Below are 26,760 nucleotides of genomic sequence, written 5' to 3' on the forward strand. Positions count from 1 at the left end.
AACAGGTTGTATCACTTGTGAATTAAATACTTTGGAGCACCATTTTAAAGGTTATCAAAATAGTCTCAGAAAGGAAAGCTATCTTTGCAAATTTATAAATTAAAATTTAAATGATAGCAATTTAACAAATAACAGCACAGAAGCCTCTGCAGTAATGTTTGGGCTCACTGGACAGGCTGGCAGGATGCATTTCAGAAGGCTCTGTGGGCAGTTGTCTTTACACAGGCCAGTTCCCAAACCAGGGTTGACCCTCAGGTTTTCTGATTCAAATGGAAGGAATCCATCTCCCAGATGTCAAAGCACTGATTCTATAATATGAACTTACTGTAAATATTACATATAAAAATATAGTTATTTATATGCCTATATATCTATATGCATATATATTAGAATCTAACTTATTCATTTATAATAAATAACAATTGTCATGTGAAATGGAATTCTCTCCTTGTGATGGCTCATTTCTGTTTTTTAGGTAACTAAACCACAATTGTGTGAGCAGAGTGAGCACCAGTTCTCATGCATAGTTGCAAGAATGAAGTATTGAATGACATAACCTAAAACTGGCATCATGTGTCTTGCTCTGCAGTGGTGGCCATCTCACCAGTGAGGTCAAATTGTTTAAACTGTGTAGGTTAAGACTTTGTTTCTTTAAAATTGTTTTGTTTGTATTTTTATCATTTGTTTGAGAGGTAGAGAAAGAGTGAGAGAGGTCCCATCATCTGGTTCATTGCCCAGGCCCCCTCAAAGGCTGGAGCTGAGAGTTGAGAACTCAGTCCAGGTCTTTGTGGGTGTCAGGGATTCTCTCAGGGTGTGCATTAGCAGGAAGTTGGAATCAAAGGCTCCTCTTCTTGAATAGTATAGTGAACACTGCCCATGCTTGCTTTCCCGCTTTTTATTTGTTTTTGTTTTTGTTTTATAGTATTAATGACTGATCAACCTTTGTTTGGTTGCCATTGGATTTCAGTTGACTCTTGCAGACTAGAGAGGCATTCTCTCTTTGTCAGGTAATTTGCCAGTCTGCTTTGATCTATTTTGAGTTAGTTTTGTGCTTGAACTAGGAAAATGCTTTCTTAATATTCCTAATTCCCAAAGTCTTGGAGAATGTTTCCAAGTACAGACAGTATTCTGATTATGAGAATTTGTGAAAATAGAGGGAAAAAAGTCACAAATTCTCTGACTCAAATACAGTTGTGGGTTTTTTTGGTTAATTCCCCTATATATAAGCTTTCATTTTAGATGTCTGTACTCTTAATTTAAATAATTAAATGTTGCTATATTTCCTAGTTAGGGTTTTAATGTTTGTCCTATATAAATCTGAAGTGAAATTATATACATACCCACAACATTGTCTTTCCTTTTAGGACCATGGTAGGTGTTCACTTTTTAAAGTCTTCATTAGGCATTATTAATTTCTTTAAGTTGGTCCAGGATAGAGTAGCTAGTTACAGAGCGGCATTATTTAGGCAGAGGAAGATTTTCTGCCTGTAAATCCTGTAATCTGATGAGGATTTTCTGCTCTGGAATGGGTTAGTGCTGATATGTAGGGAAGACACTGATTTTCCTAGGTAGTTTTTGTTAACTGGTTACCTTACCAAACACTCTTGCTAGTTCTAGTTGTTTTAAAAATAACTCTTTTGAGCTTTCATGTCATCTGATGGAATGAGAATATGGTTTATTTTGCAAGATTTATGGCTTTCTTATGGTCATATTGTATTCATTTTAACTTCTAGGACAAGTTGTGCACTATAGCAACAATCACGTGCATTCTTGCTTTATAGCATCCTTTCGATTTTCACAAAACTCCTGTAGATATACAACGCCCTCTTATTTTCTTCTTTTTGCCTAAAGATAAGTAAATAAATAAGCTTAGAACCAAGGTAGCAATGAATGGTTCTGTCAGAGTTCGAGCCTAAGCTGGCACAAGAATGCAGATCTGTGGGCCACTGCAGTCCATATTCCCTTATGCTCCTTACCCCTGTGTCGGTCATGGGTTTTACATGAAGTTATATACTTACACACCTCAGATTCAACATGACCAAGCCTGAGCTCATCACTTTTCACCCTCCACATCAGTTGCTGCATCTGAATTTTTTGTTGTTGTTTTAAGGTGAGGGCTTCACCATCCATCTGGCCCTGGTTTTGCATTCTTGTCTCCTCAGTGTCTGTACCTACTGGGTCATTCCATAATTTATCCCACCTGTAAGCATGTTGCACGCTGGCTCACCTCCGCACCCTCTGCCCTCCTTGCCCATCACCACTGTCTTTGTTCAGGCCATTATTACTTCTGCTCTTTCAGATCTTGCCCTCAGCCAGCCTGCCTTCCACCCCACCGATGTTATCTTAGGAAATGCAGTTGCAATCCCTTACTTTCTGGTTCACATCTGTTAGTGACCCTCCATTATGTCAGAATATAACTCAGGCTCCTTATGTAAACACACAAAACTTGCTTAAAAGAGATGGACTCTTTGAGTCTGGCTTCTGTTTCTCCATATTACATTTGTGCATAGCTTAGTTGCCGGTTGCTGATTGGGAGGAAGTCACATTCAACACCCGGAGCCAGTCAGGCTTCGGCCTTTCCTGAGGGGTCTGTGTGTGGGTTGAGGGCACATTCGTATCTGAAGCAGTGTTCAGTCTGCACTTCTGTTGGCTTCTCCATTGTCCGCTGTGCCCGTGAACAGCATCCATGCCAGCCAGGCCGTGTGGACAGTTTGGGCTTCTTTGGTTCCCCTGTCATGTCGTGGCAGGCAGCCAGCCAGGGTTGTGCTGAGAGGTCAGGAAGCACCTCCGTGGAGCCTAATTTCTAGGATTTCCTGTTTCTTTTCTGGTTGTGTTGCTTGTGGTTACTTGTGCTGACTGGGATGGCTGCCTCAGGCTTGCTAGTGAGATTCTCCTTGTCTGCTCTGTCTGGGACAGCCTCTTTCCCCCTGCTGTTCAGGTCCCTGGAGCCCCTCTGGAGGGAAGCCGTGAGTTTCACAGCCTGTGGTTCTGGTGGATCCACTGTGCTGGCCGCCAGGGAGCAGTGGGGGCAACCCGAGAGGAATGCCACAGACCCCACTGTTGCTACCCAAATTTTGCTTCTTAATATGTTATTTGCCTTTGCCAATTTCCAGATCCTTGAAAAAATTTTTTTAATAGTTCTGTCCAGTTTCATAGTTGTGTTTTTGAAGAAGAGGATTTGAAGTCCTGCCTCCTGAGGCCGTGTGGTGGTTGTAATTTGCATTTTCCCTAGAAACTAGTTCATTGAACCCCATTTTCCTGTGTTTATTCATTCTGTAGTACCTCTTGTGATTTGTGTTGCTGGGTTATGCCATTCTCACCCCATGTTGCTTTGGGTTAAACTGTATGTAGCGTCATGCACTTGATTGGCAGCCCCGCCCCCGCTGTCCTCAGGCTGGCCAAGGCACCCTCCTCTGGGCTTGCGTGGTTCTGTAGCGGCAGCAGCAGCACGGTTCTACGTGCTGACTATCTGTGCATGTGCTTCCTCGCCCGTGGCAGCCTGAGAGCCCCTTGACAGCAGAGCCTGTGTTTTGTTTCTCAGTCCTCTTTTCTTGATCTTTGGTGCTTAGCATAGTGAGCACATGTCATTTTTGCATTTGTTTAATTGAATTAAAGTAATATAAACTGCAAGGACTTCAGCCAAGCCTTTTATTTCTGTAGATATATTCTGTTGTGTTTCATTTTTATTGTGGAATATGTTGTTTGAAATAAGTGGGTCACTGATGGGTGTTTTAAATCCTCTTTGTTTCAGAACTTTCATTAAATAATAAAATTTCTTTTTAGTGCGATGAGCCATAAGATTCAATATCATTATGCGATGCCTACAGTGACCTAGGCTGCTAAGTTCATTGATACCTCAGCAACAATTGATAGGATTGGCCATCCTTTGCTCTTTGATAGACTTTTTTGTCACTGAGTGTACTCACTGACTTGGTTTACCTCCTAGATTTCTCTTCACTCCTTTGCTATTTCTTTCTTGTTTCCACAGTCCCCTAAGATTAGTGCCCAGGCCCAGTCCTGTGTCTTAGTCTCCTCTCTAGCTATCTTGGAGATCTCATTTAAATTCCATCTAATACCTGTTAGTCCCAAGACTTCTTACTTCTTCATTGGCCAGACTTCTGTCCTAGATTCCAGATTCATAAAGACAACTTCTTACTTGTGTTGGAGTTCATAAAACATACCCCTATCTCTAAAGTATGGTGGCTTTGAGCTAAGGGAGCAACCTCAGGATTTCTGTCTGACCCTGCCCCTCACCCCATCTCTTGATCTTCTTTCCCTCCAGCATGGTGGGGAGCTGGGGTGCTTTCCTGAAGCTCCGTTCCCAGGAGGACTACAGTAGTTACCAAGTGTGGTGGAAACATGATCACTGGAAAAGTAAGAGACTCAAGGGCTGCGTGCCCAGGATACTGCACTGGACAGACTTTTCACCCGCTTTTCTGAAGGCGCTGCCTGAGATAATCTGAGATTCTTTATGCACAGTTTTTATGCGCACCCTCACCTCTCCTGTGGCTGTCCTTGCCACCCTCCAGGGTACCTTAAGCCCTCCCTATCCAAGTTTCTGTTTCTCACTGTAGCTTAGGAAGGCATTTAAACTGCATCTGCCTGACACCTGGAGGGAGCTTATACTTCTGTGCTGTGATTTTTTTCTTTTTTACCCTATGCACTCTAACATGTTTGTTATGCCTTTTTTCCTCCAATGATTCTGCCTGTTTGTTCATTTCAGCAAACGTTCAGAGGCCAGAGGGAGTATTTCCCTTCATCTGAACATTCAACATTTCAGCTTTGACATCTCTATTTAGATCCCAAGGCCAGCATGTTCAAAATTAAGGCCCTAATCTACACCCTCCCAAACATGTACTCCTGGCACCACCCAAGCCACACTTCTCTTCTTAATTGATGTAACTCCATCTTTCCATTTGCTCAGCCCACTGTGGTTGTCCTTAATTTCTTTATTTCTCTCATATCCCACACCCAATCCATTAGGAAATCCTGTGATCCCCCCTTGATGATGTCCAGAACCAGGCCATTTCTCCTGACCTCCCTGGGACCACCCTGGTGTAAGCCACCATCAGCTCTTTTGAGAATCACCTTCCTGACCTCTGCCCGCTTCACTCCTGTCTTCCTATGGCATGGCCCTTTAAAGCACAAGTCATAATGTGTCACTTCTCAGGGTCCAAGCCGAAGTCTTTCTCATGCTCCGTGGACTGCGGTCTGCCCCTTCCCCGTCCTCTCTACTCCAGCTTCCTCTCCCATTTCCCTTCTTTCATTCCAGTGGTCCAGGCAGTCTGGCCTCTTTGCTGTCCCTCAGACAGGCAGACAAGCAGACCTGCCTGCCCCTGCATCTGAACGCTCTTCTTCCTGCCAGGCCAGCTCCCAGGTTCCTGGTGTGGTTGCTCACATGAGGCCTTTTACCTGAGGCCTCCTACGCACGCTGGGTACATTTCAGCATTCAACACCCCCCTGCCTGGCATCCTCACTCCCGACTGCCTGATGCTCCATGGCCTACTCCACCTTTCCTCTCCCTCTGTCCTACACTGCTACTCACCCTAGGGTGATGATGATGCTTTGTAATTTGCTTACTTACTGTGTTTCTTGTTTAATGCTTCTCTCTCCCTGTTTAGTCTGAGAGCAGGGATCTTTGTTTTGTTTGCTGTTATGCCAGAGCAATTAGACTATCACTGCATATAAAGTAAGCATGTAAATAAATATGTATTAAATGGATGATTGAATATCTGATTTTCTAGAAAAAATTCAAATTCATAATTTGAGAATTATGAACTTTTTAAAAATTTTCATCTATTGAAAGAATGACAGGGTGAGAGAGAGATCGTCTATATGTTGGTTTACTCCCCAAATGCCCACAGTAGTCAGGGCTGGGCCAGGCTAAAGCCAGAAACTCGGAACTCCAATTGAGTCTTGCATGTGGGTGGCAGGAGCCCAAGTGCTGAAACCATCAACTGCTTCCCAGAATGCATTAGCAGGAAGCTGGCTCAGCGCTCCGACATGGGATATGGGCATCCCAAGCGATGGCGCCTCGGCACCTCTCCCCTCCCCGCCAAAAGGATTTCATTTGAGAGCAAGCAGTTAGCCTGGGAGTTAATATGCTGACCTCTCACACCACAGTGCCCTGGTTTAATCCTCAGCTCAGGCTCTTGGTTCTGACCCTGGGAGGCCGTGTTGATGGCCCTTTGATTGGTCCCTGCCACCCATGTGGGAGATTGTGTTCATAGCGCCTGGCTCTGGCGCCAGCCATTGTGGGCATTTGGGGAGCAATTAGCAGATGGGATCTTTCTCTCACTTTCTGTCTCTTTCTCTCTCCCAGTCTCTCAATTTAAAAAAAAAAAAAAAGAGAGAGAGAAAAAAGATTGTATTTGAAAAATTCTGAAAATTAAAAAAATACCAAAGTTCATTTTTTAACCTTTAATTGATGAATTAGGATCCATGAAAACAGCATAACATTTACATACCAAGTTAATAAGTATCATTCAAATAATCTCTTCAGGGCAGTCTTTTTAATAAAGCTGGCATTTCTGTAAAAATGGATTTTTTTCTGTAATGATATGCAGTGTAGTAGAATGTAATGCACACTTTAGATTTAAAAATAACCATGTAGCAGTGTGTTGAGTGGGGACCTTTTTATCTTGTTCCAGAATTGCAGCTAAGGCCCTAAGCTGAAGACAAAAGACACTAAGTAACTAATTTTCTATATTTGGGTTGCTATGAATAATCCAGTAACCGCTGGGGCCAGAAACCTGCCTTGCTGAGCGGCTCTGAGGAGCTTGTCCGGAGCTGGGATCCCACCTCCACCTGCTCTGAGAACTGGCTCAGCAGAGCAGGGGAGGGGGCCAGTGCTGCTTTCTCCCTCCCTCCCTCCCCAAAGCCCCCTTCCACCTTCAAAGAGCCCCTTGTAAGGGAACCCTGGTGGGCGGGAGGAGTGGTCATTTCATTGCCTCTTTTGCATTTGCTTGGCTGTGGATTTGCTGATCACCCAGTTCTGCCTGAGCAGAGGTGAAGGGAGTGCAGGGCAGAGTGGGCTACGCAGGCGCAGAGGCGATGCTGTGTAAGCTGTGGAATCTGGTCACTCTGAGAGTAGCCAGACTTGGCCTGCTTTCTCCTGTCCTTCGCAAGGAGGCTGGCATTCAGGCAAGGGACCATTGCCGGGGTGGAGAGGGGTGGTGGCTGCCAAGATGACGTAAATGTGCAAGGGATGGTCCCCCTGCAGGACCCCGAGAGGAACCCACACAGTCGCTGGAGCAGGGAGTGGGAGCAGCAGCTGTGTTTGTGACACCCAGCCAGTGTCTGTCAGGGCAGCGCAGCGAGTATGGAGAGGGCTGTGAGCACGCCCAGCTGCACAGGGATGGATGCTGCTTCTTCCTTCTGCTTCTCAGGGCCCAGGTGCCACACCCAGCAGTGGGAGTGGCGGGCAGGAGGATTTCCCCAGCAAGACCAAACCTGCCATGCTTCTGTGTGGCAAGCCACTGAGGATTTGGGTTGAACTACAGGGAAAAAAAGAATTTCAAATCAATTTTATATTTGAGTCTTCAAAGTAACAGATATAACAGGATTTAATCTTAATTTTCTGAGGATAGAGTTCTAGTAACTGGGAGCATCTCAAGTTATGGATGGAGACAAAGTCATTGTCTAAGGACACCTAATGTGTCAGGTATTGTATCCTGCTAAACCTAGTGACTCAAAACATCTGTAATTTCTCAGAGGTCTACAAAATGACTGGACATCTCTGCCAATGTGCACCAGGCTCCGTGGATGTCCCCAGGGGTTACTTATGCATTTACAGTCAACTGAGGGTTGGCTAGGGGCTGGCAGGTCTACGGTGGGCTCCATAGGGTGATTCAGTCGCATGCCTTGTTCTTGGCAGCCAGCATGGGCCTGTTGTCTAGGATCCAAAGGGAAGATGTGCATGCATTCAAGGACATTTTTAGACCTCTGCTTGAGCTTTTCATAGGCGCCAAGTTGAGTCAGCATGGGCAGGTCATCTCAAAGGGCGTGACTATAGGGGTGGCGTGAAAAATTGGGTCATTAACACAGTCAGTCTGCCACATTTACCGGGTGGGAGAGGAGAGTCCACACTGGAATATTAAGGAGAGTTATTGGAAAAGAGAAACCCGTTTCATATTTGTACCCTGAGACAGAGAGATTCTTTAGTAAACAGCTTACAGTTGATTTGACTACATGGACTCCTAAAACTGAGTTTGTTTCTTCTTTATATTCTCTCTAATGTGTGAGTTTAACAAAGGTTTTTTAGAAAGATGTCCTGTTATTGAAATTCAGGAATCACCCTGAATTTGAACATATATACATATATATATGTATATATATGTAAAATTTCTATTTTTCCCCACAAGTAAGCTTTAGTTGTTTCTTATCAACATGTAGTCTTGAAATGGCAGTGGAGCTATTGGCAGTTTTCCTAGCAGGAATGCAGTGAGTATCCAGCATGACCACATTTGTCCGAAGGGGGATACACTTTTATCTAATACTCTGACTAGTATACAAGGTGCTTAGATTTCAGATATTGTACTAGTGTAGCGTTTTTTAAAAAAATATTCTTGCAATGTAAGGAAAGCATTAACTCTTAGGAATTTGACCAAGAACTGATCCGTTTTCATGAATTTTCCAGCATACAAAAATCCAGCTGTATTATCTTACTTTAGGTGTTAAATTTGATGCAAACTTCATGGACTAATTGCCTTTAACAGATGCTGTGGATATTTATCGCAAAATGTCTTTGAACAGACAGCTTTAATATATTAGTTTAGTACACATGGTGATTTAAAGATTAGAATATATTAAATAAACTGTGTCAGAAATTATAAATAAACTAAAATGAGTAAAATTATCCTTAAATTGCTAGACAAGTCTTCACATTTAATGTTACATTAATGAGTTTTGTACAGAGACTGTTTAGAATAAAAACCTTTTTCATCAGATGTTGCACATATGCTTTCACTGTTTGTTTTTCTTCAAAGTAAAACTTAATGAAACAGCTAATAAAACCCAATTTTGCTCCTGATTCTTGAAAGAAACAAGCCCTTGAAGTACACCCGCTGTTTATTCTTTTGCGCTGGCTTTTGCTACTTTTCAGCATGTAAATTTTCCCATAATGAAAAACAGTCAAAGCCGTAAACCTTTTCTTACATGTCTTAAAAACCCAGTGTTTATGTCTTATTTGTAGAGCCGTTGCACAATGGAGACATGCTTTGCACACACACAGAGAAGTTTGCGCTCAGATCTTCATGTTCACCTCCTGCTGGCTGCACAATGGTATAGTGCATGTGCATTTAAATAGATCTTTATTATGTAAATAACCCAGAGCCAAAGTGAGAGCTTTAACTAACCTAAAAAAAAAAGAGAGAGAGAGAGAGAGAAAGAAAAGAAAGAGAAAGGAGGATTCCACCCTTACTCTCAGGAACCTGGATGTGTGTTAGTCTGGAGAGCGTTTCTTGAGTCTCTTGGAAGGGATCAGCTTCTGTGAATTAAGCTCTCTGGATGGCAGGGCCCCACGTGGCTCTCACTGCCCGTGGCACCTGGCTTCCCCTGCAGCTTCCTTCTGTAGGGACAGGACAGGGTGGAGATACGTGTTACTCTAGGGCAGTGCTATTTGAAGCGTGGTCCTAGGTGGGTGCCAGCATGAGCATGTAAGTACGGAACTTGAAAATGAGTGACTAGAAGCTTTTACACAGTTTGACAGACTAATTTTATATCTGTCAAATCTAATAAAAGAATTGGGGCTTGTAGTTTGTATGTTTTGGACTTTTTTATTTCCTTTTTTCTAGTAATTCATTTTTAGTGTTTTTTTTTTTTTTTCCCCATGAAAGTATGTCTGTGACAGATTGGAAATAAAATTCCTGATCTTTCACCACAGATGGTTTGTAAAGCATTTGGTCTAGGATAAGATGTTCCAATGTTGACTTATATCCTTTGCCCCGTAGTATAGCATTAGGCAGTGAGCTTTGAATAAAGAGAAGGAATCCTTCGATTATAACTCCCGTACGCTAGCAGACACTGAATGGTCAGTACAGTAAGTGAAGGGTCGGACAGTAGAACCTAAAGAGAGATACTCTGTGCTTCTCATCGAGGCAGGTCCATATGTTGTTGGGACCCCTGAGTGGTAGTTGGCCTTGACCTGGTCATATGACAGTCAGGAAGTCTGAGCAGAGTTAATGCCCCAGTGGAGTGGGCTACTGCCAAATTGAGATTTTCAAAAGTGGGGCAGGATTTAGGTGGAGGAAAGGGAAGGACACTGAATAATATATTCTTTTTTTTTTTTTTTCAAGATTTTATTTACTTATTTGACAGGTAGAGTTACAGACAGTGAGAGAGAGAGACAGAAAGATCTTCCATCCACTGGTTCTGTCCCCAAATGGTCACAACAGCTGGAACTGGGCTGATCTGAAGCCTGGAGCCAGGAGCTTCCTCTGGGTCTCCCATGTGGGTGCAGGGACCCATTTCTACTGCTTTCCCAGGCCATCAGCAGAGAGCAGCCAGGACCACAGCTGGTGCCCATATAGGATGCTGTTGTTGCAGGCAGAGGATTAACCTGTGCCACAGTGCTGCCCCAAGCAATATACTTTGTTGTGTGCTTTTGCAGGCTAATGTAAGATAGTTAGGGGCTTGGGGCCAGCAGGAGACATTCTGTGGAATATGGAGGTGGAAATGGGAGAGCATCAATAACGGGTTTCGTTTACTTCTCAGCTTTCCCTAGGATATCTCAGTGATACTAAAAATCATGAGGCGTGCCTCTTTGGTATGTATTTTATTCATTGCTGATACCGGGACAAGCAATCAGAACATAAAGCTGAGATTAATGTGTTATATAACCTTGGGTCATAAAAACGTTCATAAGTCATGGAAATAAAGGTTTGAAGTTGGAAGGTCATATAATTCACCTTGTTCCCGATATTGCTTCTGTGAAACCTGCTTACCATGCATTAGTTTTTTTGTGGCCACTCATGGGTTCTTCCCATGAGGGCGGGGTGTGCCGGCAGGGGAAATGTCCTTGTGCACAGCCTTCACGTTGCAGAGGTCCCAAGCCCTGGCTGAGCTGGGCTGGGATTTACCCAGAGGACTGCCAGGAATGTGCTGAGCCTGGGAGAGCCAAGGGCCTGCTCAGGGAAAGGCTGAAGGCCGTGGATTCGGTCAGGGTTTCCCAATGGCTGTGCCGTGAAGAGGCTGCAAATGGGCTTCAGACGTCAGGGGTCAAAATTCACTCACAGTGTTTTGTATGATCACTTAGAAATATATGGTAGTCAAAATGATATTTGGGGACTATTTGGAAGGCTCCCTATGTAAACCCCTGAATTCACTAATTATTTTGGACCTTAAAACCATTAAGCATAGCACCTATGACAAGGAAATTCTCTGCAGTAGCCACATCCCATGGCACCCACACCTGACCTTGGGCTTTAGATCAACCCAGTATGTGAGATTACATGCCTTGCTATACTGGTCACTGGAGATTGCTTTGTTTATAAGAATTACAGAAGTGAATGGCATAATACGTAAGATGCTGCCTGGGACGCATGTGTCCCAAATTGGAATGTCTGCATTTGAGTCCCACCTTACCTCCTGGTTCTAGATTCCTGCTAAGGTAGACCCTAGGAGACAGCAGGTGATGTCTCAAGGAATTGGATCCCCAGTACTCCTGTGGAGGACCCAGACTGAGTTCTCGGCTCTTTCCTTCAGCCTGAACCAGCCCCAAATATTGTGGGAGTTTTTAAGTGTGGAATTCAGTGGCATTAAGCACATTCACATGGGTGTGCAGCCATCACTACCTTCCTTCGCCAGAACTTTTTTTTTTTTTTTTTGTTAAAGATTTATTTGTTTGAAAGGCAGAGTGAGGGAAGGCAGGGGAGGGGGGTGAAGAGTAGAAATCTATTCATTGTGTCACTCCCCCAGTGGTAATAACAGTCAGGGCTGGGCCAGGCCAAAGCCAATAACAGGAACTCCACCAGGATCTCCCATGTGGGTACAGGGACCCAAGCACTTGGACTATCTTATGCTGGTTTTCACAGATGCATTAGCAGGGAATTGGATCAGAATTGGAGCAGCCAGGACTTGAATCGGTGACCATATGGGATGCTGGCTTTGCAGGCAGTGGCTTAACTGCTGTACCACAGTGCTGGCCCCTGATTTTAGTTTTTGAAATAAATAAAAACCAGTGATGAATTGTTTGAATTTTGATGCAATTCATTTTTTAAAAAAAAGATTTATTTATTTGAGAGGTAGAGTTACAGAGAGAGGGAGAGACACAGAGAGAAGCCTTCTATCTGCTTGTCCACTCCCCAAATGGCCACAATGGCCAGAGCTGGGCCGATCTGAAGCCAGGAGCCAGGAGCTTCTTCCAGGTCTCCCAAGCCCTTGGGCCCTCTTCTACTGCTTTCCCAGGCCTTAGCAGAAAGGTGGATCAGAAGAGGAGCAGCTGGGACTCAAACTGGCACCTATATGGGATGCCGGCACTGCAGGTGGTTGCTTTACCTGCTGTGCCACAGTGCCAGCTCCAAAATTTGTTTTTAAAGAATTCAGGAAACTCTCTGTATATAAAAACTTATAGGCCCTATTATTTGTGTTTCAAAAAAGATTTAATTTTTATAGTTAATATACTTAGCTTTTCAGTCTTACTGGGTAACTTTTCATTAAAACCAGAAAGCGTTAGCTTCACAAAGTAAACATAGCATCAAAAAAGGTAGAGTCACTCTTTAGGTAATGAAAAGAAAGTTATCTTAAGTTTGGATGTGCATATTGAGGACTTTCTTCATTCCTGTTAGCCTAATGCTCTGTTGGCAGGGAAGAGAAAACTGATGAAACCAGGGGTCCATGCAGGCTCCATGACACCTCACCCAGAACCTCCCCAGACGAGGTCTGAATGCCTTCAAGTGCTGCCACAGCAGAACGAGAAGCCAAAGCTCTCGTGGAGATTTGTTCCAATGGTGTTAGTTAAGTTAAATAAACCAGTTACAAAGCCTCACATTACAAGCTGAAGCCAGACGCCTCCAACAAAGATGGGCACCCTCACTTCACCACCTGGTGTGGAAATCACCTGAGGCAGGGGGAGCAGAGCACATGGAGAGGAACACCAGGGCATGTGTTAGTGACCTGTCGGATGCCACCAAGACAGCTGGGATCCAGACTGCACACTGATAAAGCAGCACACAGTAGGTCCCAGTGCAAGGTAGGATTCCTAAAGAGGAGTGCTGGGAGGAATATAAATTCTCCACGAAGAGGCACCAGACAGATTACGGGGAAGGAGACTTTGGAGGTGATAAATTCATACTTTGGAGCAAAAGGTGTTGTCTGGAGCAGGCTTGGATTTGAATACTGATGGAGACTGTGCAAGCATTGGGTGAAAGTCAGCTGGTATAGTACGTGATTCTTAGAGGACTGTTTTGCCTGTATGTGAATGCCACGGTCTGATGTACCTCAATAGAGACCCCAGGTGCTTCGTTCAACCTGTGTTCTCACCTTTTGTGAAGAAAGGGGAATGCCAACTTCCAAAAAAGTACAAAAGTACAGTGGATACGCAAGGAGGGGTCTGGTCAGGAGTTTATGAACTAGAAGGAGAACTGGAACTTTTTCAGTAAATAATTCTCATTTTGAAGATTTGTTAAGCAGTAGTTATTGGCTTGAAAAATAGTTTAATTAGCTGAATGGATGAACCTATTAGAAAATTGTCAGGATAATGTATTTCTGTGTACAGATAAAGTTGATGGATTCAAGGTAAAAATTTGGTGTTGGAGACATGAAGTTAAAAAATGCCTTCATCACAATGTCTAGTCTGTTATAGTTTGAGTAGATAGTGGTGATTTTTTTAAAGATTTATTTATTTATTTATTTGAAATTCAGAATTACACAGAAAGAGAGAAGGAGAAGCAGAGAGAGAGAGAGAGAAGTCTTCCATCTGCTGGTTTACTCCCCAATTGGCTACAACAGCCAGAGCTGCACTGATTTGAAGCCAGGAGCCAGGAGCCTCTTCCTGGTCTCCTATGTGGGTGCAGGGGCCCGAGGACTTGGGCCATCCTCCACTGCTTTCCCAGGCCATAGCAGAGAGCTGGATCAGAAACAGAGCAGCCAGGACTCCAACTGGCGCCCATATGGGATGTCGGCATTGCAGGTGGTGGACCCACCTGCTACGCCACAGCCCTGGCCCTGATACTGGTGCTTCTTAAGACAAGTAGGTTAATGTCTTGTATACTTAAGAGAAAGCTGCATCGTTGGTTTGAAATGTATGATTTCAGTTGAATCCACAGTTTATGCATATTACCATAAGAAATTTTCACATTACCTTTATTAATGAAAGTAAAAGAAAATCTGGTTTACTGAATGATGGCACTTTTTAAAAAAGATTATTTGAAAGCCAGAGTGACAGAGAGGGAGAGAGGGAGAGAGGGAGAGAGGGAGGGAGGGAGGGAGGGAGGGAGAGAGGGAGAGAGAGAGAGAGATCTCGCATTTGTTGGTACACTTCCCAAATAGATGCATCAGCCAGGGTTTGGCCAAGCCAAAGCCAGGACCTAGGAACTCCTTTGGGTCTCCCACACGGGTGGCAGGGGCCCAAGCACTTGGGCCATCCTCTGCTGCCTTCCCAGGTGCTTTAGTAGGGGGGTGAATCAGAAGCAGAGCAGCCAGGACTGGAACTGGTGCTCTGAAATGGGAAGTTGGCTTTGCAAATGGAGGGTGCTGTGCCACAGTGCCGGTCCATGGTAGCACTTTTGAAGTACAGTTTAGATTTGAATATTCCAAATGCTGGTTGGTTGATGATAAGAAAAGTGTTTCTGTCATCTAGAGAAAAGTGATTCATATTCACCTGCATAGAGACAGAGGGTTAGGGTAGCTATTGCCTGGGATGGGGGAAGGAATGGGGACTGGCTGTAATAATTATCTATTACAAAGAAAATACAACTTTTTACACAGTTCCATATGAACACCACTGTGTCCCCTCCAGTGCACCCTATTATAATGTTCAGGTGTGGATTTCTGTGTGCCGTGCTGTGCAAAGGTGAGGAAGGACAGGAGTGGGTCCCGGGACAGTCTAGAAGGCTGGGGCGAGCTGTCAGCTGTGATGGGAGTGGGTCCCAGGACAGTCTAGAAGGCTGGGGCGAGGCTGTCAGCTGTGACACGTGCCAGATCCAGCTGCCAGCAGATCTGGAGGAAATGCAAGGACTGGGAGAGGGTACAATCTCTTGAAATAAACTTAAAAACTGGGCATGTGTCATGGGCAAGGCTTGGTGGGCCCTGGGCCGTATGGGTATGGGTGATGAGCGTCTGAACAGGTGGGATGGGAAGTGGCAGGAGGAGGATGAACCACACTGGGCTGGGCGAGGCTGATGAGCTGCTCACCTGGCCTCCGAATAAAGTAGAATAAAGTGGAAGGCCTGGAGGGGAAATAGGTTCTTAGGCCTTTCACTCACTTATGGGGGATTGATCAAAACAAGTTCACTTTTAAAACCTATTTTGAGAACAAACACTTTTCAGCTCTTACTTTGTAACAGGCTCTATTCTGAGTGTGTTGCACATATTAACTCAGTTTATCTTCTTAATGTTGGGTAATAGAAACATGATTATTCCCATTTTACAGATAAGGGAACTGAGGTCGCACTTATTGGTGACAGAGCTGGGCTATGAACTTGGGCAGTTTGGCCTTGGAGTCTTTAGCCCTCTGCTTGGTTTCTCTAGGCTGCAGTGTTGCCAACCAGCTGTCTCCCTCTAGACCCTCATCTGGTCTCTGGCAGACGACTCTTACGGCCCAAGAACGTGGCTTACCGTGGGTGCCATAGCAAGACTTCCTCTTGGACTGTGAGTCAGGTGCTTCTGGGCCCCCTGTGGTCTTACTTGAAAATGTTTCTGAGTACTTGCTCCACACCAGCCCATCATCTAGGGAGCTGTGACTTAGAGGCTGGCAGCCACCAGCCACATGTGGCTACTCGAAATTTAAATTAAGTGAAATTAAAGAAAAATTTGATTTCCTGGTGGTGCTGGCTACGTTTTCAGTGGTTTCTCTTTACTGTTTGGGACAGCACAGAAGGCATTTCCATGGTCACAATTTTTTTTTTAAATTTAAAGATTTATTTGTTTATTCAAAAGGCAGAGTTCCGGGTTGGCGGGGAGAGATCTATCCATTGGTTCAATCCCCAAGCGGCCTCAACAGCTGAGGCTGGGCCAGGCTGAAGCCAGGAGTCTGCATCTCCATCTGTGACTCCCACGTGGGTGCAGGGTCCCAAACACCTGGGCCATCTTCCCCTCTTTCTCAGGTGCATTAGCAGGGAGCTGGATCAGAAGTAGAGCAGCTTGGACTTGTACTGGCACCCATTTGGGATGCCAGCATTGCAGATAGTGGCTTCACCTGTTGCACATCACTGGCCCTTCACAAATGGTTTTATTTTATAGTGGCATCCTCACCCTCTACTTCTCCAAGTCTGCTACATTTTCAACAGTGGGAGCTCAATTCCTGCTGGCATCTAACCCAGTTAGATGGCTTAATTCGTATTGGTCCTGGTGCTCCTCTCTTCCCTCACACTGCAAAGATGGTGGTACCACAGAGCAGTAGATGTTTCCGTGGTCATTAGTTGCTAATTCATACAAGATGTGCTTTCTTGGAACAACTCAGCAATACTGGTGACTTCTCCTCCTTACTGGATTCTGCAAATACGACAATTACAAACTGAGTTCCCCAGAATCCCTAAAAGACAGCCTGTTCACACTTTGGCACCTAATGAGCTTGAAGACATCCATAGCTCTTGTGTTTTGAAATTGTACATTACTGTATTTGATTAGTTGAATTTTTTAGTCTAAATTTAGAATTTTATCATGTGTTGCCTTTTGTAACTGCTGGTTTTTTAAAGTTTAACCATAATTTGATCACCTGATGAACCATTATTGTTATGCCCGGCTTTAATAGAAACATACCTTTGTGCTTTGGTGAAAAACAAGTAATGTTGTGGCACAGTGGGCTAAGGTACTGCCTGCAATGTCAGGATCCCAGATCAGAGAGCTGGTTCTAGTGTTCCACTATTGATGCAGCTCCCTGTGGATATGCCTGGGAAGGCAGTGGAGGATGACCCAAGTCCCTGGGTCTGTGCTACCCACGTAGGAGATCTTCATGGAACTCTGGGATCCTGGCTTCAGCCTGGACCAGCCCTGGCTATTGTGGCCATTGAGAGTAAACCAGTAAATGAATGATTTCTTTGTCTCTCTGTCTCTTTCACTCTATCACTCTACTTTTCAAACAAATAAGTAAATTAAAAAAAAAAAAAAGTCATGTCAAACCAAGGTTTTTTTTTTTTTTTTTTGAGAGTTACCAGGTTGGCAGGATGCTTTAGAATAGTGAGTCTGATCTCAACTAAGCCCCTTGGGGGGGGACAGTCACGTGAGTGAGGACTGTGGAAATCATTGCAACTCTGAAGCTGGCAATATTTAATCTGGAGAAAAATAGACTATTTTAGGTAACCAAGGGACTATGTTGAATGAACAGTGTTGATCAGAAGGAGAATTTACCAAGTTAGTTATGAAAAATATAAATGTGTTCTTAGTGTATTGTGGGGAACACACCTGGGTTACTAAGCCCTTGGAGCAATGCCGAATAGGAAGGAGTGGCTGTAGGAAATTTTCATCTTTGCACTCCCAGAAGTGAAGTGTGGGGAAAGACACAGTGGGAATTGAAGGAAGTAGGGTTAAGTTTTTATTAAAGGCAGTGCCTTGTATGCACCACTCCTGGTTGCCTTGGCAACGGGCTCCCTCTCATGCTAATGACATTATAATGAGAAAAAAAAACACACATGCAAATGCCGTAAATAGTAATTAGAGGCAGAGACATACTTGGGGTAGTGAGCTCCACCTTGGGAAGGTCTGGGAGGAGCTGGCACAGGGTTTGTGCTAAAGACAAAGAAGTGGTGAGGGAAGGACTTTGATTTCTGTATCAAAGGGTCAAGCTGAGTCTCTATGGGGCACACTGGCATTTGTGGTCCTCAAAGACCTATTGTTTCTGTGACAGAATTTTCCCTGATTTTACCTCCACAATGCCTTAACTGTCCTACCTGTTGGCATCGCTGTGTGGAAAGGATCTTAGCTGTACTTCACAGTAGGTTTGTAGCATCTGTGGCAGGCTGCTGTTTGGAACGTTCTCCCTGCCCACACCGGCAGGGCTGGGCCTGCCCATGCAAGGCAGCAGTGTCAAGGTTTGTGCCAAAAGCTTGCCTTTGTGGAGAGAAGACTTAATTCTGTGTTGCTTCAGAGGAGAGAAATCGGACCAAGCAGGGAGTGTGTTTGCCTAATGTAAATTAGAACTGGCCAGTAATTCACACTGTCGTGTCCCTGGGAATGTTTAAGGAGATGCTGGCTGCCTGCCTCGATCAGGTATGATAGGTAGGATTTTAGATTTGCCTGAATGCTTAGTCTCTGTACTTAGACTCTGTACTCGATTTCATAGTCTTCCTTTTGTTTCACTTTATCCTTGTTCTTTTATTCTGACTTCTCTAGTTGTACTGCCACATGTCTGTGTATCTGTTTATCTTGGGAATGGCTAGAAAGTGTTTTATATTGTCTGCTTCACATTAGCTCCATTCTTTGATTTTTTTTGGTATTAGCTGAACCATAGATCATAGAATAAAAATTGCCAGAAATAGCTATGGAGATCCATAGGCTTTTACTATTATTTATTTTCTCTCAGTGAAAAAAATGATTAATAATTTCAAAATGAAAGCACAAATGCTTTTTTAAAGATTCATTTTATTTATTTGAAAGGCATAATGACAGAGAGAGAGGGAGAGATACACAGAGAAAGCTCTTCTGTCCTCTGGTTTACTCCCCAAATGCTTGTGATGGCCAGGGCTGGGCCAGGCAGAAGCCCGGAGCCAGTAGCTTTTTTCAGGTCTCCCAAGTGCGTGCAGGAGCCAAAGCACTTGGGGGATCCTCCTCTGCTTTCCCAGGCTCGTTAGCAGAGAGCTGGATTGGAAGTGGAGCAGCCAAGACTTGAACCGGGGCCCATATAGGATACTGGCATGCAGGCGGTGGCTTACTCACTATACTGCGATGGCTGAACTGGCATAATTACTACTCCCATACTGAAATGCTCTTGGTTGGCATCTGGAATGCTGGCTTCCTGGTTTCTTGCTGTCTTGGTGACTGTTCCTTCTTGGCTTCCTCTGTTGCCTTCTTATCTCCCAGCTGCTAAACACTGTTCAGTCTTTGGGCTTCTCTAATTAGATGCTAATAGGAGATCTTATGCAACTTCTAGTTAGTAAAGACTATGTATACACTGATGAGTCTGGAATTTGTATTTTTAGCATGTATCATTCCCTGAACTTCAGACTCTTATATCCAGCTACCTAATTGATGTCTACCTAATTTGAATGTCTACTAGGAATTGCAAATTTAATGCAGTTTTATCTTCTCTCCCCTCACCACTTGCTTCTTCCATATGTTTCCCTGTATCAGTACATATTAGCTTCTAGTTGCTCAGGATTACAACCTGGAGTTACCCATTGACTCCTTTTGTTGTCTTATATGCCACCTTTAGTCCAGTAGTAAAACCCAATAACAGCCCTCAAAATGTATTCAAAATCAACCCTTTTTCACTCTCACTGTACCATCTCAGCCCATGCCTCTGTTATTTTTTACATGGCTTGTTGCAATAACTTCTTAATTACTGTGCATTTAGAATTTGGACTCTAAACAACAGGTGGAGCAATCATTTTAAAATATGAGTTCTTGAGACTGGCGTTCTGGCATAGCAGTTAAAGCCACTGCTTGCAATGCCAGCATCCCATATGGGCACCTGTCCATGTGCCAGCTGTTCACTTTCAATCCACCTTCCAGCTAATGTGCCTGGGGAAGCAGCGGAGGATGGCACAAGTGTTTGGGCCCCTGTACCCACGTGGGAGACCTGGTTGAAGCTCCTGGCTCCTGGCTTCAGTCTATCTCAACCCTGGATGTTGCAGCCATCTTGGGAGTGAGCTGGTGGATGGATGATTGATCTCTTTCTTTCTGTCTCTGTAGTTCTGATTCTCAAATCAATCAATCTGTTTTTTTTTTTTTTTTTTTTTTTTTTTTTTTTTTTTTTTTTTTTTTTGACAGGCAGAGTTAGACAGAGAGAGAGACAGAAAGAAAGATCTTCCTTTTCCGTTGGTTCACCCCCCAAATGGCCGCCATGGCCGGTGCGCAGTGCCGATCCGAAGCCAAGAGCCAGGCGCTTCCTCCTGGTCTCCCATGTGGGTGCAGGGCCCAAGCACTTGGGCCATCTTCCACTGCCTTCCCGGGCCACAGCAGAGAGCTGGACTGGAAGAGGAGCAATCAGGACAGGACCAGCGCCCCAACCGGGACTAGAACCCGGGGTACCGGTGCCACAGGTGGGGGATTAGCCTAGTGAGTTGCGACACTGGACAATCAAACTTTAAAAACAGTATGAGTTCAGGCTGGCGCCTTGGCTTACTAGGCTAATCCTCCGCCTTGCAGCGCTGGCACACCGGGTTCTAGTCCCGGTCAGGGCACCGGATTCTGTCCCAGTCGCCCCTCTTCCAGGCCAGCTCTCTGCTGTGGCCAGGGAGTGCAGTGGAGGATGGCCCAGGTCCTTGGGCCCTGCACCCCATGGGAGACCAAGATAAGTACCTGGCTCCTGCCATAGAATCAGCGCGGTGCGCCGCCGGCCGTGGCGGCAATTGGAGGGTGAACCAACGGAAAAAGGAAGACCTTTCTCTCTGTCTCTCTCTCTCACTGTCCACTCTGCCTGTCCAAAAAAAAAAAAAAAAAAAAAAAAAAAAAAAATTGAGTTCACTCAAAACCCCTCAATGACTTTATGCTTCCAAGATCTTAAATAGTTCCCATCCTCTTTACTCCCGAATCCTCTATCTTTCTCCCGCTTTTTCACTCTTTTCTGGACATACTACTATCCTGCTTTCCACCTGGAGCCTTGGCACTTCCTGCTCCCTCTGTCTAATGTGTTTGTATCCCCCTAGAAGCTTCATGACTTGTTCCCTTATGACCTTCAGATCTTTGGTCAAATGTCCCCCTTACCCACCCTATGTAAAAAAGAATCCTCCGAACCCTATCACTTGTTATCCCTTGCCTGACTTATTATTTTTATTGAACTTAGAACCACCTGCTCTATGTATTTAGTGATTTGTTGTTTATCTTCTCCAGTCTGCATTCTGTCCACCACAATGCATGCTTTGCAGGGACAAGGACTTTTGTCCGTTTTGTGTACCACTGTATTCTTAGGCCCAGGTACACCATGTTGTATGAAGTAGGTGCTCTTAGTGGTGCCCTTAGGGACAGTCTGTATGCTTTGTCTCTCCATTTTTCATGAGGTCTCATGCAAAAAAATGAACTTTGTTAAATAGATTCCCTCTTCCAATTAGAAATGGAAGCTGAAGTTGAAATGCCTCATAAGCAGTTAGAGAAATTATGGTAGTCATGTACAAGTTGAAATTATAAAGAAGGAACCCAAGAGACACTTTGAGAAAAAACTGAGATAAGAGAAAGAGAAATGAAAGAGGACTGGTCCCTGAGTCCACCCTTGGTCTCTCACGGTTTTCTAGAGTCTGCTCAATCTATTCCCATCTGCACCATCTGTTGCCTTTGGGCTCCAAACTCACACTTTAGTGCCCACCCTGCAGCAATGGGTGGGGATCTAGGTGTTTTTGTGGTGATGAACATGGGTTAAATTGAATCAGTAGAGGCCCCAGGAGAAAGGCTGTAAAAGAAGGAGGGCGTCGTCTCCTGACCGTGCACGCCTGTCTGAGTCTCCCCTCCACCGTGTGACTGGAAGGATTGCTTCCTGTGATCTCTCTGCCTGAGCTCATGAGTCTCCCCTCCACCGTGTGACTGGAAGGATTGCTTCCGGTGATCCCTGCCTGAGCTCCTGTGCTTCCCCATTGCCTGTCTGTGTAGCCACTTAGGAACTAGAGCTCCTGCCACCTTACATCCTGCTTGCCCAGCAGATGTGGTACAACTCTGAACTTAGTGACCCAGAAAATGTTTCAGGAAGCTACAGCCACACACTCTGCAACAAGGTCCAAACCCCATCTTGGAATCCCCCCTTCCAACCTTGCCCTCCATTGCATACTTTTCCTCAGCCCTATACCAACCTGCAGTTTTGTTTTAGTTTTTTTTTTTTTTCATTGATATAGTTACTCCCCTTCTATGGTTTAATAACTCTATTTTTAATTTTTTTCCCAAAGAAATCTTTTATTTAAGGAGTACACATTTCATAAGTACAACTTTAGGAATATAGTGATTCTTCCCACCATACCCACCCTCCCACCCACTCTCCCACCCGACCTTCTCCTCCCTCTTTCATTCCCAGTCCCATTCTCCATTAAGATTCATTTTCACTGAACTTTATACAAAGAAGACCAACTCTGTACTAAATAAAGATTTCAACACACACACACACACACACACTGTTTGAGAAGTTTTACAGTTCTCATAATACAACTCATTGAGGACAGAAGTCTTACATGGGACTCTTGTTGTTAATTTAGAAGGTAACACTCTTATGTATGAAGTCAGTGATCACCTGACACATAAATGATTCTTATGTATGAAGTCAGGGGCTATTGACATGAGCTGCCAAGGCTATGAAGCCTTTTGCATCTATAATCTCTATTAGTATTTAGACAAAGCCCTGAGAAAAGTGGAAGTTCTCTCTTTCCTTCAGAGAAAAGTACCCCCTTCTTTGATGGTCACTTCTTTCCACTGGGGTCTCACTCACAGAGATCCTTCATGTAGAACATTTTTTGCCACAGTGTCTTGGATTTCCATATCTGAAATGCTTTCATGGGCTTTTCAGCCAGACCAGGAAGCCTTAAGGGCTGATTCTGAGGTCAGAGTGCTGTTTAAAGTGTTTGTCATTCTATGAGTCTGCTGTATGGACTGCTTCCCATGTTGGAACATTTTCTCCTTTCTAATTCTATCTATTATTATTTGCAGACTCTTGATCTTATTTATATGATCCCTTTAGCACTTAGTCCTCTCTATATGATCACTTTAACATTTAATGTGATCACTTTAACACTTAAGATGGCATTTTTACCACCCAGCTGAATGAGATTTAGGGTCCCATGGCAAGTTTTTATACTATACCCTTAGAAGTTAGTCTGTAGGAATGTATGCAGAACTATACAGCTTTATAGTTGTAAGCCTCCTCCTCCCTCTCTTATTCCCACTCTTATTTTTTAAAAAGATTTATTTATTTATTTGAAAGTCAGAGTTACACAGAGAGAGGAGAAGCAGAGAGAGAGAGAGAGAGAGAGAGGTGTTCCATCCGATGGTTGACTCCCCAGGTTGCCGCAATGTCCAGAACTGTGCCGATCCAAAGCCAGGAGCCAGGAGCTTCTTCTGGGTCTCCCATGCAGGTGCAGGGGCCCAAGGACTTGGGCCATATTCTTACTGCTTTCCCAGGCCACAGCAGAGAGCTGGATTGGAAGTGGAGCAGCCGGGTCTTGAACCTGTGACCATATGGGATGCTGGCGCTTCAGGCCAGGGTGTTAACCCGTTGTGCCACAGTGCCAGCCCCTCCACTCTTATTTTTTACTGAGATCAATTTCAGTTGACTTTATACACATATAATTAACTCTAAGAGTTCAACAAATAGTATGAAGAAGAAAACCAACCAACAAACCAACCAGAAACCTGTTCCTCTACAGTCAAGATGATGGTTATTTCAGTCATTCTTTCTCAAAGTGTAAATTTCACTTCTACAGATTTCGTTTTAGGTGCTCTATTAGTTATCACAGATCAGGGAGAACATATAGTATTTGTCCCTTTTGGACTGGCTTATTTCACTAAGTATAATGTTTTTTCAGATTCTTCGATTTTGTGGCAAATGACAGGATTTCTTTCTTTCTTTTTTTTTTTTTTACCACTGTGTAGTATTCCATAGTGTAGATATCCCATAGTTTCTTTATCCAGTCTTTGGTTGACAGACATTTAGATTGATTGCATGTATTAGTTATTGTGAATTGAGCTGCAGTAAACGTGGGGATGCAGGCAACATGATTTGATTTCTCGTGGGTACATTCCCAGGAGTGGGATGGCTGGGTCAAATGGTAGGTGTGTATTCAGATTTCTGAGGTATCTCCAAACTGTCTTCCATAGTGGTTTTACCAGTTTACATTCTTACCAGCAATAGATTGGGGTACCTTTTCCCCCATATCCATGCCAGCATTTGTTGTTCATTGATTTCTGTATGAAAGCCATTCTAACTGGGGTGAGGTGAAACCTCATTATGGTTTTGATTTGAATTTCCCTGATGGCTAGTGATTCCAACCATTTTTTCATGTGTATTTTGGCCATTTGGATTTCCTCTTTTGAAAAATGCCTGTCTTGAGTCCTTTGCCCATTTCTTAACTGGGTTTTTTTTTTTTTTGGTAGAGTTTCTTGATCTCTATATATTCTGGTTATTAATCCTGCATCAGTTGCATAGTTTGCAAATAATTTCTCTCATCCTGTAAGTTGCCTCTTCACTTTTCCCAGTATTTCTTTTGTAGTACAGAAGCTTCTCAATTTGATGTAATCCCATTTGTTTATTTTGGCTTTGATTGTCTGTGCTTCTGGGGTCTTTTCCAATAACTCTTTGCCTATGCCAATGTCTTGCAGGGTTTCCCCAGTGTTCTCTAATAATTTGATGGCATAACATCATAGACTTAGATCTTTAATCCATTTTGAAAGAATTTTTGTATAAGGTAGGGGTCCTGCTTCATACTTCTGCATGTGGAAATCCAGTTTTCCCAGCACCATTTGTTGAAGAAACTGTCTTTGCTCCAAAGGATTGGTTTTAGCTCCTTGATCAAATATAAGTTGGTTGTAGATGCATGGATTGATTTCTGATGTTTCTATTCTGTTCCATTGGTCTATCCATCTGTTTTTGATAGAGTCTTTGGATCACCTATGTATAGAATCATGTCATCTGCAAATAGGGTAGTTTGACTTCCTCTTTCCCAGTTTATATCCCTTTTGATTTTTTTTTATTTGACAGGTAGAGTTATAGACAGAGAGAGACAGAGAGCAAGGTCTTCCTTCCATTGGTTCACTCCCCTAATGGCCACTATGGCCGATGCTGTGCCAATCTGAAGCCAGGAGCCAGGTGTTTCCTCCTGGTCTCCCACGCAGGTACAGGGACCCAAGCTCTTGGGCCCATCCTCCACTGACCTCCCTTTGATTTCTTTTTCTTGCCTAATGGCTCTGGCGAAAACTTCCAGGACTATGTTGAATAGCAGTGGTAAGAGTGTGCATCCCTGTCTGGTTTTGGATCACAGTGGAAATGCTTGCAACTTTTCCCCATTCAATAGGAATCTGGCCATGGATTTGTCATAAATGGTTTTTTGAATAACTTGAGAAGAATTGGAGTTAGTTATTTAAATTTCTGGTAGAATTCAGCAGTGAAGCCATCTAGTCCTGGGCTTTTCTTTGTTGGGAAGGTCTTTATTACTGATGCAATTTTGTCTTGGTTATGGGTCTGTTTAGGTTTTTTGTATCTTCATGGCTCAATTTAGTTAGTTTGTATGTGTCCAGGAATCTATCCACTTCTTCTAGGTTTCCCAGTTTGTTGGCATACAGCTATTTGTAGTGATTTCTGATGATTGTTTTTATTTCTGTGGTGTCTGTTGTTACATTTCCTTTTTCATCACTAATTTTATTGACTTGGGTCTTTTCACTCCTTTTTTCAGTTAGCTGGGCCCATGGTGTGTCAATTTTGTTTATTTTTTCAGAAAACCAGTTCTTTGTTTTGCTGATGTTTTATATTTTTTTTGGATTCAATTCTGTTGATTTCTTCTCTAATTTTGTTTCTTTTCTCCTATTATTTTTCAGTTTGGTTTGCTGTTGTTTTTCTAGGTCTTTGAGATGCATTGTGGTCCAAGAAGATGCAGGGTGTGATTTCAGTTTTTTTTTTTTTTTAATTTGCTGAGAGTCGCTTTATGGCCTAGCGTGTGGTCAGCCCTAGAGAAGGTTCCGTGTACTGCTGAGAAAAATGTGTATTATGCAATGTAGGATGAAAAGTTCTGTAGATATCTGTTAGGTCCATTTGGTCTGTAGTGTTGATTAACTCTGCTATTTTCTTACTGATTTTCTGTCTGATTAATCTGTCCATTGCTGAAAATGGGGTATTGAAATCCCTCTTACTTTTGTGTTTGAGTCTATGTCTCCCTTTAGATCCCTTAACATTTCTTTTAGATAGCCAGGTGCCCTGTAATTAGGTGCAGCATATACATTTATAATAGTTATATCTTACTGTTGAGTTAACCCCTTAATCATTACATTGTGCCCCTGTTTGTCTCTCTTAACAGTTTTTGTGTTAAAGTCTATTTTGTCTAATATTAGGATGGCTACACCATCTCTCATCTCTTTTTTGGTTTCTGTTAGCAGAGAGTATCTTTTTCCAACATTTCACCTCCAGTCTGTGTATTTCTTTGTTGGTGTTTCTTGTAGGCAGCCAATAGATGGGTCTTGTTTTTCAAACCATTCAACCAGTCTGTATCTTTTAACTGGAGAGTTGAGGTTATTTACATTCAAGGTGACTGTTGATAAGTAATGACTTTGCTCTGCCATTTTTCCATAAATATTCCTATTTTTTACTTTGGGTTTCCTTTATACTTTTACTGGGAGATTTTCTTCCTTTACCTTCTTTGGTAGTGATGACCATGTTTCTATGTTTCTGTGTGTAGCACATCCTTAAGCATCTTTTGTAGGACTGTGACAGGTGGTGACATTCTTTCAATTTCTTTTTTTCTTGGAAGGTCTTTATTTCACCTGCAC

General features: G+C 43.5%; 1 protein-coding gene across 49 annotated transcripts in view; it reads left to right on the forward strand.

Annotated features, from left to right (window-relative positions):
* ATG10 (autophagy related 10) overlaps positions 1–26,760 on the forward strand; it is a 271,675-nt gene that overhangs the window by 24,126 nt on the left and 220,789 nt on the right. For 14 of the 49 annotated variants that reach the window (XR_016220372.1, XR_016220373.1, XR_016220371.1 and 11 more), the window contains exon 3: positions 9,194–9,282. The exons of 27 other annotated variants lie outside the window; for them this stretch is intronic. Coding sequence is in view for 13 of the 22 variants with exons in the window: in XM_089312938.1 (XP_089169064.1) it covers positions 9,194–9,282 (89 nt within the window). In the remaining 9 variants the exon portion in view is untranslated. Of the gene's footprint in view, positions 1–475; positions 631–4,282; positions 4,375–9,193; positions 9,283–26,760 lie in introns of those variants that run through there. 8 more of the 49 variants (XM_070056369.2, XM_089312952.1, XM_089312951.1 and 5 more) reach the window with 4 other exon arrangements.

Source organism: Oryctolagus cuniculus, chromosome 14 (genome assembly GCF_051225735.1).
Source record: "Oryctolagus cuniculus isolate XC-2025 breed Fujian yellow rabbit chromosome 14, ASM5122573v1, whole genome shotgun sequence".
NCBI classification, from domain to species: Eukaryota; Metazoa; Chordata; class Mammalia; order Lagomorpha; family Leporidae; genus Oryctolagus; species Oryctolagus cuniculus.